The sequence below is a fragment of the Halictus rubicundus genome, chromosome 8, assembly GCF_050948215.1.
Source record: "Halictus rubicundus isolate RS-2024b chromosome 8, iyHalRubi1_principal, whole genome shotgun sequence".
Taxonomy (NCBI): Eukaryota; Metazoa; Arthropoda; class Insecta; order Hymenoptera; family Halictidae; genus Halictus; species Halictus rubicundus.
In genome coordinates, this window is record NC_135156.1 from 9,412,799 (window position 1) to 9,424,394 (window position 11,596).

General features: G+C 36.4%; 1 protein-coding gene across 1 annotated transcript; it reads left to right on the forward strand.

The window, feature by feature from the left end:
- The first annotated feature begins 1,597 nt into the window (after positions 1–1,597).
- LOC143356531 (sterol O-acyltransferase 1) lies at positions 1,598–10,072 on the forward strand. The gene is made up of 9 exons (XM_076792289.1): positions 1,598–2,112; positions 2,245–2,318; positions 2,972–3,108; positions 4,428–4,598; positions 5,572–5,720; positions 5,803–5,942; positions 6,106–6,269; positions 6,926–7,199; positions 7,594–10,072. Exons 1-9 carry the CDS (start codon positions 2,040–2,042, stop codon positions 8,011–8,013), a joined length of 1,602 nt encoding a protein of 533 aa, XP_076648404.1. The 5' UTR covers positions 1,598–2,039; the 3' UTR covers positions 8,014–10,072.
- The last annotated feature ends 1,524 nt before the right edge of the window (positions 10,073–11,596 follow it).

Here is an 11,596-nt window from a genome sequence, read left to right on the forward strand (position 1 = left end):
CTGGCTTCTTAACAATTAATGTCGAGTCAGAAAGATTAAGATGAAAGATCTATTCTTGTTTTTACACCGTAAAAATGCTTGGTCAATTTTTCTTTCCATTTTCGAAATATCCTACAATTATTTGAAATGCACTAGACTTTAATCCCCTCAATCTATAACACTTTTATAACAATTTATAACTATTAAAAGAATATCCAACAAAATTAAATTAAGAATAAAGAATAAAATAGTAACACCTTTAAAAGAATTGAAGAACATTATTATTTTCAATTTACTGAAGCCATTAAAAAAGAAAACGATATCAATGTAGGTTTAACTCCTGCATCTTGCACCTGGTATAGAATGTTTTTATTTTTGAAGAAAAATTAGCAGTCTATTTGCAATAATTTGTACAACCGTGGAGGGGGTGATCCTACATGGAAAAGTAAGTCGAAAATATAGAATACAATTTTTTCATTCTTTGATGGCTTTGTTTTCGAGAAAACCGACTTTGTACCTTCTCCGAGTGCACGTGCACTCAACCGTCTATGGCTGAACGTATCTCCGTATACACCTTTATTTACTTTACGTTTTTATGTAGGAGCAAGTGAACACGATTTCATGTACACTCGATATATGTATACAAAAATACATAAAAAAACATAGTTGTGTAACCAGTACGGAATTTCCACAATTAGCTTGATCAAAATGACATAAAAAATTACTATTGTATTATTTTCAACTGCTTCGAATTATTAAGATGTCAGTGTACCTCCTGTTTGATATCTCCAGTATCTTACAATTAATGGAGACAATGTCTATTTTATGTAAAAATCCATAGTCCCCTTATCAACTTACCCCAAGCGGGCACAAATAGATAAGATGTTACTGCTATCGTTAAATAATATATGGTTCGTATAAAAATCCGTTCAACCCCAGCATAGTCGAGTGCACGCGTACTCGGAGAAAGCTAAAACTTCAATGTTCTTGAAAACAAAGCCTCCAATAAAAATGGAGCAAACGCATAAAAACTGATGGAGAGATTATTTTGAAGAGCGTTTTGTTCGCTTCGTAGATAATGATCAAACTCACAAAGAACCATCTACGACTTAATTTGTACACTTAATACTTCACAGAAATCAACACGGTCGCCAAGAACCTTACCGTCAACGCGACCTTCGCAAAGAAAAAATCTAGAATGAATTACCTAAATAAAAAATTGTATTTTCTGGCAAAAATTACGTTCACGTGACCAAGTAAAATTTCCGATTCGTAGCCAAAGTCCGCGGATAACCTATCGCTGTCGATACATCGAAAGAGTTAAACAACATTGGCAGCCTAATCCGGGGCGAGATGTAGATAGATGTACATGCAGATAGTATCGCGTGCGATCGGGATGCCATGTGTTTTGTCAGGTTCGAAAGTCGCGCGACTTATCGTCGGATCTCCGAAGTTTTATTTATTCAGACCTGGGACGACAGGTTTAGGACAAGTTTGGTCCGCCGCGAACCGCCGTCACAATTACCTAATCAGATGAAACGGGGGCGTGAAAAGTGCACTCGGTGCTCGTGCACTCGCCGCGATCAAAGACGATGAATCAAAGAACAGGAACGAGTCACGGTTGTCGGCTGCCAATGAAGGAAAAGCATGACACTTTTGTACGCGTGATCGACGGCTAAAAGTCGATAAGCATTGTGTGCCTGCTGGCCCGAGTCTACGCGTCTCAATCCATCGAATGGATCAGTAGCAGCTCGTGCCTCGAACAGCGTAAACGGTCGCTTTCTTACACCTCGAGCACGCCGTCGTTCGCCGGGACCGTCGCTAATTGGCAAATCGATTCGGATACCGACGATCGGGATCGCTCGATTCTATCCCGATCGATTCAGTGAACTCGTTTCCATCGTTCGTCGAATTCTTCCGGCTCCGTCTTTGTTTGCTTAGAACAATTCCATAGATTTTGGCGGGCATCATTTTCACAGCTTTCCGGAAAGCGAGGAATTTCGAGATTCGTTGAATATGCGTCGGTAGATTATACAGAGGGAACAGAAATCGTGGGAAATATGAGCACAACCACAGAAAAGTGTAACGTAGGTGAGAAGCTGAACAAGAACACCATGGACGACAAGGAACGCGGTAGGTGAAACGATTGAGTTTATGTTGGCAGTTATTATTGAAATAAAGGGAAATTAGAGTTTTGCGTTTGAGGTGTTGTGGCGTTGTAGAGAAAGTTTCTTGGAGCACACAGAATGTTTTGTTTTCTTGCAGAGATACGGGCCATGGATCTAGGAGAACTGAAGCTACGAGAGATAATCAGCGATGAGTTCCAAGGTCACATGAAGGTACGAAATTTCTTATTTTGGAATAGTGTAGTATTTTAAGTACTCTTATTCTGTATTTCTTATGGACAACGGTTTTACACATTTAAGACAATAATTAGTAGATCAAGTGCAAAATAGTATAAACATTTCACGAATTTAGGAATACCGTTCGTTTATTTGCAACTGAACAGAATGATTGAGAAACGAAATATATGCGACTATGCAGTTCCTGAATTTTATAATTAATGCAGACAATTTTTATAAAAACCTATTTATGAATACCTACTTATAATATTTAGAAATTATCTATTAGTATCAGTCACTAGTAGATTGCAGATTTTATGCATTCATGACAAAAATGAATAGGAACATTTACAATATTTTTTAAATTGTCTATTAGTATCAGTTATTAGACTGTGGATTTTATGCATGTACAAGCGAAACACAACATTGTGACGTTACAAGAGTTTAAGAGAATATCGTTACACCATTTGCAGCTGACTGAAATTATTAAAAGAAAAGTTTTATTTGTATTTAATTTCTGTCGCTTACTGCTGACATTTCTGCTGACTTCTAGCATTTTTAGTCTAGATATTAGTATCGTTTGGCATAGAGGATCCACGTGTTCCGTTATTTATACTTCCATCAATGATAAAAGTCGTTCGCTTTTACAGGAAATGCGACAAGAAATGTCGGAACTTTTCGATAACCAAATACTCAACATGGTAACAAACATTTTACAAAAAATGGAAAAAGTGACGTCCAGCGATTCTAAGGATCTTATCGATGCAGCGAAGTACTGCAACAGAATGTAAGTGTTGAATTACTCTGGCTTTGTATTATAATAATTTGTATTAAATCCCGTTACGTGTATTTTGTGAACTTTGAAAAATCGTCTAATTCATTTCAGACGAAAATTCATTTTCATTTACACGCACGTCTTACAAACTTTCGAAAATCGTTTAATACCGAACAAACTAACAAATTAGGAATTAATGTGTCGCGTGCATGGTGAATTACAAATTAATTTGAAGATCGTTTGGGTAGGCGTGCACTTAACTGCTCTGACCCGAATTGACAAATCTGCTTACGATCCTCTATTATGTTTATATATACAACATACAATACAATTTTGTAATAAAACTTCAATTTCAACTGAAAATGCAACTTGAATTATTTTTCAAATATAAAAGCAATTTCACTTAAAGATAAAAGAAGAAATGAACCGAGTACAGTTGCACTAAATAGACATTCGATTTGTTGTACTCGAGTTATTACAGAAAAACTGACAAAATAATATATGAAATAATTGGAGATATTAAAACTGGAACCTAATTTAATGTGAATATCAAGGAATCGTGGAAAGAGAAACAAAATTACGTTAGGCGAAGATGTAAACTGTAAATGACTTTACAGTAGCGTGAAAACCAAATGTACCGAACGAAGTTAAGTACACGTGCACTCAGATAGCACCAACTTTAATGTACGAAACTGAGCAGCCACATAGAGATAATGTACACTACCATTCCGTACTAGCTTCTCGTTTACGAGTGTTTCTTCTTCTGTCAATAAATATAGTTTTGATTTCCTTTGAAATATAAATAAGATAATAGATAACAAAAATTCATGGAAGATTTTTTATTAGCGGTAATTTCAATTTAGTACTGGGTTTAAATATTTCTATAGAAAAATTGTATAATGAATACGGCTTTTAAGCCATGTAAATTATTTTTCAAATGAATATACGTGTAAACAAAATTTTTGTATTAAGTTAACACGTCATAGATCGCCATTAAATGTTTATTCGTATTTTTGTTTAGACAAAAAGGATTTTAAATTAAGAAAAAATACTGAATCTTTATTATGGAACTGCGGATTTTTATGCAAAATTAGATTTTTCTGCATGAATTATAAAAAATATAAATCGTAGAAAAATTTCACTTTTTCTTTAGCAACCTGAAAGTAATAAATATTTCTGAATTCTATCGCATCAGCTAAATAAAAATTTCATTGTTTCTTGTTCCTATCCTAATCTATTTATTATATATATTTGTTTTTTATAGTATATTATATATATTTGTTATTTATCATATATATCTGTTGATAATAATAAACTTTATACTTTCATAGCAAACCAACGAAAGAGGATGCTCTGCCTAGGAAACAGTTCCTCCAAAGGAATTCCATGCTGACCGACCTTTACGAAACCAAACATATTCGAACAATGTACAACGTCATCGTAACAATACTGATATTCATATGGATACACACTGCTATCTACGATATTCGGACGACTGGATCGTAAGTACATGCGATAGATGGACTGATACATTTGTCTTTTTTGTTATCGTTCAACCTGCCGTGTGTCCGACAATAAAAATCGAAAAATTCGGAATCAACAATGAACCACAAAAAAAGCAATTATCACTTTATGAAATATTAATAGAAGATAATTATGCGAAATGGAAAATGAAAATTTTATATTTAACTGAATTCAATTAAATATTCCTATAAGCTTACGATTCTGAAGGTGTTTCTTTGCAAATAAAGTCTAACAATTTCTTTCCTGTGACAAGACAAAAGACTTTATGGAATTTTATAAAAAAATTCGTTTCTATTGCTACCATTAATACTACTGTATTCTCTACTCAAACTTAAGAATATAAACGCGGGAGACATTTTCAACGCACGATGATCCGAAGTAGCTCTGACACCTTACCCAATTGTTAGCTCACTGCTTCAATCTAAAGCAATTTACTCGTTTCTAAACTCGCACGTCTTCGACTGCCATTACGTTGCATCAACGCTAAATCTCTCTTACAATTACTTAAATAAAATTATTTCAAGAAATATGTAACGATCTGTTTCAAATAATCAAATGTCATGTTTCTCTTTAACGAAGGTATACAATGATGTAAAAATTTTTGTCTCGATGAATTTGATCGAAAATGTACTTCAGACGATAATTCCTTGATTGCTACTAATTTTAAACATTTTTTTCGCCAATTATATTGACAGTGCTAATGATACTGTAAAATATAATGCATACTTAAATTGGCAATTTCAAAATGTCGAGTCAAACTCGACATAAGAGTACGAAGGATTAAAATAAAATTTTGTTATATAGCTTTGTCATATAACGTACAATGAAAGTTACCGAAATTTCGAAATGTATCCAAAGACATGCTAATGCGAATAGTGTAATATACTAATGATAGTAAAATATACATATGTACAAAAGTGAACGCAAAGAACGTTGATTGTGTCATTTTAGACCCGACTTGGCGATTGGCACCATAAAAAAGGGCTTCGCAAAGTTTCCAGTGGTACTTTACGTGTGGAGCTTGATGACATGTTCAACTTTCGGAGTTTACGTAGGTTTCTGCTTATGGGCCACTCGACGTGAGCAATGGCCACCGAAAAGTAAGACACCCTTGGAATTCAATTCTCTTTTGAATGCCCTACTACATTATTCATACGCAAACCTAATAAATTTCCTGTGCAGCATTCTCAAGGAAAATTTGGGATTATGGATGGCTAACAGCCTTGATCGTCTATCAGATCCTTTTCATTATGCTCCCGACGAAAGCTGTGCTCAAAGAAGACTTACCGATAGCGTCTAGCTTAATTGTACTTATGGAACTAGTGAGTAACTGTTATATGTCACAATTTTTCTAATTTAAAAAATTTATTCACACCAATATATTATTTTCGAATTATTGAGTTTATTTACGTGTTTAGTGTAATTTAGTAAATTTAACACTGCATGGACTGTATTAAAAAGGATGTTTTCTTAAACTCTGTCTAGACTCGAATGGTAATGAAGACGTACGCCTTTGTGAGAAGTGTGACACCCAGATTTTTGGCATTCAAATCTCATTCAGACATGGCACCGGTCAAGCCGCCAGATTTCTCGAAGTTCCTTTACTTCTTATTCGCCCCGACTTTGGTCTACCAAGACAGCTATCCCAGGTAAATCGTGTTTCAACACGGTACATTTTAATATAAAAATATTATTTTACATTCAGAAATATAGTCATATCTCTCATGTTTATACGTGCATTTTCAAAGTTCATCGATAACAGATTAGATTTGTGTCTCGACAGCATAGGCAATGATACAAGAAATTATTGCCGATCTCGTGATTTTATTTATTACTTATGCGAAAGCTTCTTTGTTCTTAATCATGATCACCTTCAAGTGTCGTCAAAGTACAATCGATTATATAACAATATCCTCCGTGTTATCGATCGGCATTTCCAATGTCTGAAAATATCAAAGTATTCGATAAAAGAATTTTATAAGCATCGAAATCGTTATCTCACTAGTTTCAGCTAATTAAATTCAAGTTATGTATTCAGAATTTTCCTACAATCTGTTTCACAATGGTGGGATCCATGAATTGAATTTGTACTGTTTTAATTATTCTAAATTATCTTGGAAATCCAGAATGGATTTTTGCTTCACTTGCAGTCATTTTATAGATTATAACAAATAATCGCATCATGTATGATAAGCTCCAAGTTTTTAGGAGAAATGTAAACGAAAAATTGGATACTTTTGACTCGTACACTGAGGGGTTAATATCGAACACGCTATGAACTACTATGAACACGCGCATTTTTCAGAGCGAAACATATCCGATGGAACGTGGTTTTAATCAATTTTGCTGAAGTACTGACGGTCATATTTGTCGTGGCATTAATCTATGAACGACTATTACATCCGACTTTCGAAAACTTTGGTACTCAACCGGTGGAATGGGGGATGTTACTGCTAAATATTCTTAGCGCCATAATGCCCGGAACCATAATGTTCGTATGCGGCTTTTACTGTCTGCTGCACTCCTGGATGAACGCTTTCGCCGAATTGCTGCGATTCGGTGACAAAATGTTCTACAAAGTGAGTATCTTCAGAAATGAAAATTTAAAGAGCATTTAAATTAATTTAAAGAGAATTGTCCATACTTAAATCCTTATTTAGCATATATCACAAACTTCAGTGATGCACTCTTTCAATATCCAAAATTTTACGTTCTGTAATTTAATTTATTTAATTTCATCATTTAATTTAATACGTTTTATTCCGGTCTGCCTCCGGGAAAAAAATTTAATGATAAAATTCTAATTAAACTGTACGACTGCACCACTTCATTTTGAAAAATTGAAAACCGTACTAACCGAAAATAATTGAACAAAATCGCTCCAACAAAAAAAAAAAAAGAAAAAGAAATTGCTCCAACTCGTTTCTATCATAAATGCATAAAATCTAACAAAAATGAATCGTTGCAATTCAGGACTGGTGGAACTCGATGACGTTTTACACGTACTACCGCACGTGGAACATCGTGGTGCATGATTGGCTCTACGCCTACATCTACAAAGACATGTACGAGATTGTCACGAGGCAGAACAAAATGGTGTCGATGGTCACGGTGTTCACGATTTCCGCGATCTTTCACGAGTACATTCTGTCCTTCACCTTCCGTTTCTTCTATCCGGTGATGTTATCCTTATTCGGCGGTGTCGGGATGTTCATACTGTTCGTGCTGAAATCGAACACGAACATCTTCTTCTGGTTTTGCCTTCTGCTGGGCAACGGGGTCATGGCCGGCCTGTACTGCATGGAACACTACGCCAGGGTCAACTGTCCTCCGTCGCGAGACGATTTCCTCGACCTTTTCATTCCGAGGACCTGGACGTGCATTTTCAAGTGATCGGCTGGCACTCGAGCACTCAACCAATCGGGAGGGCTGTAAAACAGGGACTTCAGGATAACAAAGCGTTCAGGAGAGAGAACCTGGCATTAGGAACGATCGCGCAAGCTCCAGATCACTTCCGGCTTCGAAACGATGCTTGTTGCGGTCAGTATTAGGACCTGTTAAGTGCGGCCAGTAGACTCAGTAAACAGTGAGACCAGTAAAGATACTTAGCAACAATTGCGAAACGCAGAAACCGAATAAAAATTAATTTCTTTTTTTTTTTTAATTATTTGAATTAGTTGAGATTAATGCAGGAGTTTTTAAATTATTAGCGAAATGAGATCACCTAAATATCTGACTCATTTATTGTTGTGTGAAAAAATGTGTCAGATCAAAGTTATACTATCTCAAAGGATACATGTAATGGTGGGAGAAGTTTCTTCTCGATGCCATGCCTTTTACGAGAGTTCAAGGTCATCGATATTTTTTGAATGACTTACTTATGTTTTTTCTTCGATTTTCTTGTTATAGAGCATGGAAAGACGAATCCAATGAGTATAATAAACATACCAGTACGATCATTCGGTTTCGAGATATTTGTGTCTGAAAGTATTAAATATCTTGTTTTTCAAACACAAATATCTCGCGATAAAATGATCGAGACCATATGGTTATTATAGTCGTTGTCCAAGAAAATGTCCAAGAAAAAGTATAGAGTATCGAGTAAGAAAATATCGACGACCTTGAAATCTCGTAACAAGAATGACTTCGAGGAGAAACTTTTCCCGCAATTAAATGAACTCTGAAACAGTATAATTTCGTCTTAAGAAATTTTTTCATACAACACCTGCTGTTTTTCCTGCTGTTTTAAGTTCGATCTACTTAATTCTGCCGCGAATGAACGAATAAAGTATTAGGTATTCCCGAATAAAGATGAGAGGAGTGTGCTTACGTCGACAGGACCTATGAACGATACTCATTCTTGTTAAGTTAGTTAGTAAAATTGTGATTATTGAATGTGTTATTCGGATAACGTTCGACTTTAGTAAAATAAACGATTGTTGATTTCTCGTTTGCTTGGTCTGTATTTCTCCACTCTCCAGCCGCTAACTGTATTGAATCAAGACTCGAAGTAACGCAACCGACAGCTTTCCAAAAGACATAGTTTTTATTATCAAGACTTACATACTTGTCTCGAAGATTCGGCGTGTTTCCAAGACACTCGTCGATAAAGATATCAATTATGTATATAGATCTTTTTCTCTATACATCATCCGATACGTAAATGTACATACACGCGCTAATACGGTTATACATTTATACAAAAATTATTCTCCTTTCATAGATTTGTATTTTCTCGCATGTGTAAGTCGTAGAGGAAATAACATATTCTGTGCACTATATAAAATTTCTTTTTCTCAACGATCCCCACGTTATCATTTTCCAACATTTAGAATCGTAGTTCTGCCAGATGATTCCCCAGAAGGAAAACCGGTTCAGAACAATGCTAACACCGAGGTTGCACGCGAAGTTCGCGAATCGAAATCATGCGGGGGGAGAAACTAAATTGCGATTTTATAGAGCACACAGAGCAAGGTTTCGGAAATCGTGCGATCAGGCAGCTTTCTTCGCGCGGCGACAAGCGGAGAAAACTGCCGGCAACGAAGAACTCAAGTTTTTCAACAATGTGATAACATTATTTCGTTTCTTTTTCTTTTTTCGTTTCTCTCATTTTTAATCTCTTTGCGGTCTGGCAGATTTCGTAGCCCGACTCCAGAGAGGGAGAGAGAGAGAGAGAGAGAGAGGGAGACAGAGAGAGAGAGAGAGAAAGTTGAGCACGCTCGAAATAAATAATCGGAAGAGACAGAACCAAGAGTATCCTCTCGCACGTTTTGCCGTTTCATCAAGCTTCGCGACATATCCTTCGTCGTCTCATGGTTTTGTTTTGTTACAGCACCGTTTACCAGCGTAAACACGTCCTCCGTCCTTCCTTCCTTCCTTCTTCCCTATGTACACGTACGTGGGTATTGAAAAAATAAACCGTATTCTCCTCCTCGCCGAGAGCACCGGACAATTCCCATCGGAAAAATCGTCTTCTTATTACGCTCTCCGTTCGAGGCGAGGTATTGTCTACTGTACGGCACTCCCGCTCGAAAAATACATACAATTCTCATTCGGGGAATACGCAGTCACACGTGGAAAGTAAGCATACGTCGTGCGCCGCGACGGCAACCGTTCAATTCTGCTTCTAACATCACGAATAGGCAACAGACGCGACTCCGTCCAGCGTCCCGTCTCTCGCCGACATCGTCATACTTCATTCATCCCCTCAACCGAAACATTTTTCGCCTAATTTGTACAAAGACACGCTCGCTTCAGCAAAATCGGAGCTTCAATCCTGCGACGCAGCTGCGAAATTAAAATACCATAAGTAAAATTGAGAAGAGCATACTGCCAATAAAAGTCTACGGTTTTTATTTTTTTTTTCAACGAAATAAATAGTTTCCACGGAAACCGCTATAATGGCGTACCGTTCAAACTAACGCTTACCACGGAAACCACTATAGTGGCGTACAATATTTAACAGGTTAAGAGGCTAATAGGCTAAGTTTGACATTCGTCTGAACGATTAATTCACCCCTTTTCTGTTCTGTCGGCAAGCAATCTGTACACGAGTAGGTAATCAACTTTTACAGTGTACAAAAGGTAACTACGGTGCGCACGATGAAAAGAAAATGTTCTGTTCACTTTCTCGTTACGTAATCTCAGGGTATTAAGCCGCGTGGATTGAAGTGCAAGGAATTGAAGCTCCGTCTTTACAAACTCGTCTCATATTTACTTGTCACTTAGCATCCGCCGCTCACGTTTCTTTCGCTATTTTTTCGTTCGCGTTTCCGCAGCGCGCTTTGACGTCCCCCCCGAGAGAAATATCGTTTGCGTCAAAGAAAAACAACCACCCCGTTCCAGTAAGCTCAACATTCTCGTTGCGACGTGTTCTCTTATCAAAGCTCCCCTATTCTCACGAGAATCCTGCCTGTTATCTCGACACAATCGCGCGAGGAACACAGGAGTTACGGTGTATAGTGATCAGGATTTAATCAGTTGCCTTACGATCGCTAATGAATTTTCCACTCTGAACGGCAGTAATAATATTGATAGATGTTAATGGAACTTGAAAGTGAATGGAAGATACGGTAGTTCTTTAGACTCGCATAAAACTTGAATCTTACAACATTAATAATACTTGAATCTTATTTTGCATAATGATCCGAGGACTAATCATTGTACTGCGGATTTTTTAATGTTTTCGCTGCTATGCATTTCATCTACCCACTTCTGTCCTAAATGTATTGTTTACTAATTTATACTAATTTATTGTTCGCTAATTAATAAATTAAAAAATTATCGTTGCTATCTAAAATGACTACGGCCGAATAAAAAATTTCATATCAAAATTTCAAAGATAATGACAAAAGTTTAATTTAATTGTATTACCGATTTCCTAAACCGACGTTTATCACGATCTGTTTTCAAGTTCCATTAACCACTAAGTTTGTACTTTTAACCTGTTTGTACAATCCAACAAGGAATGAAGTTC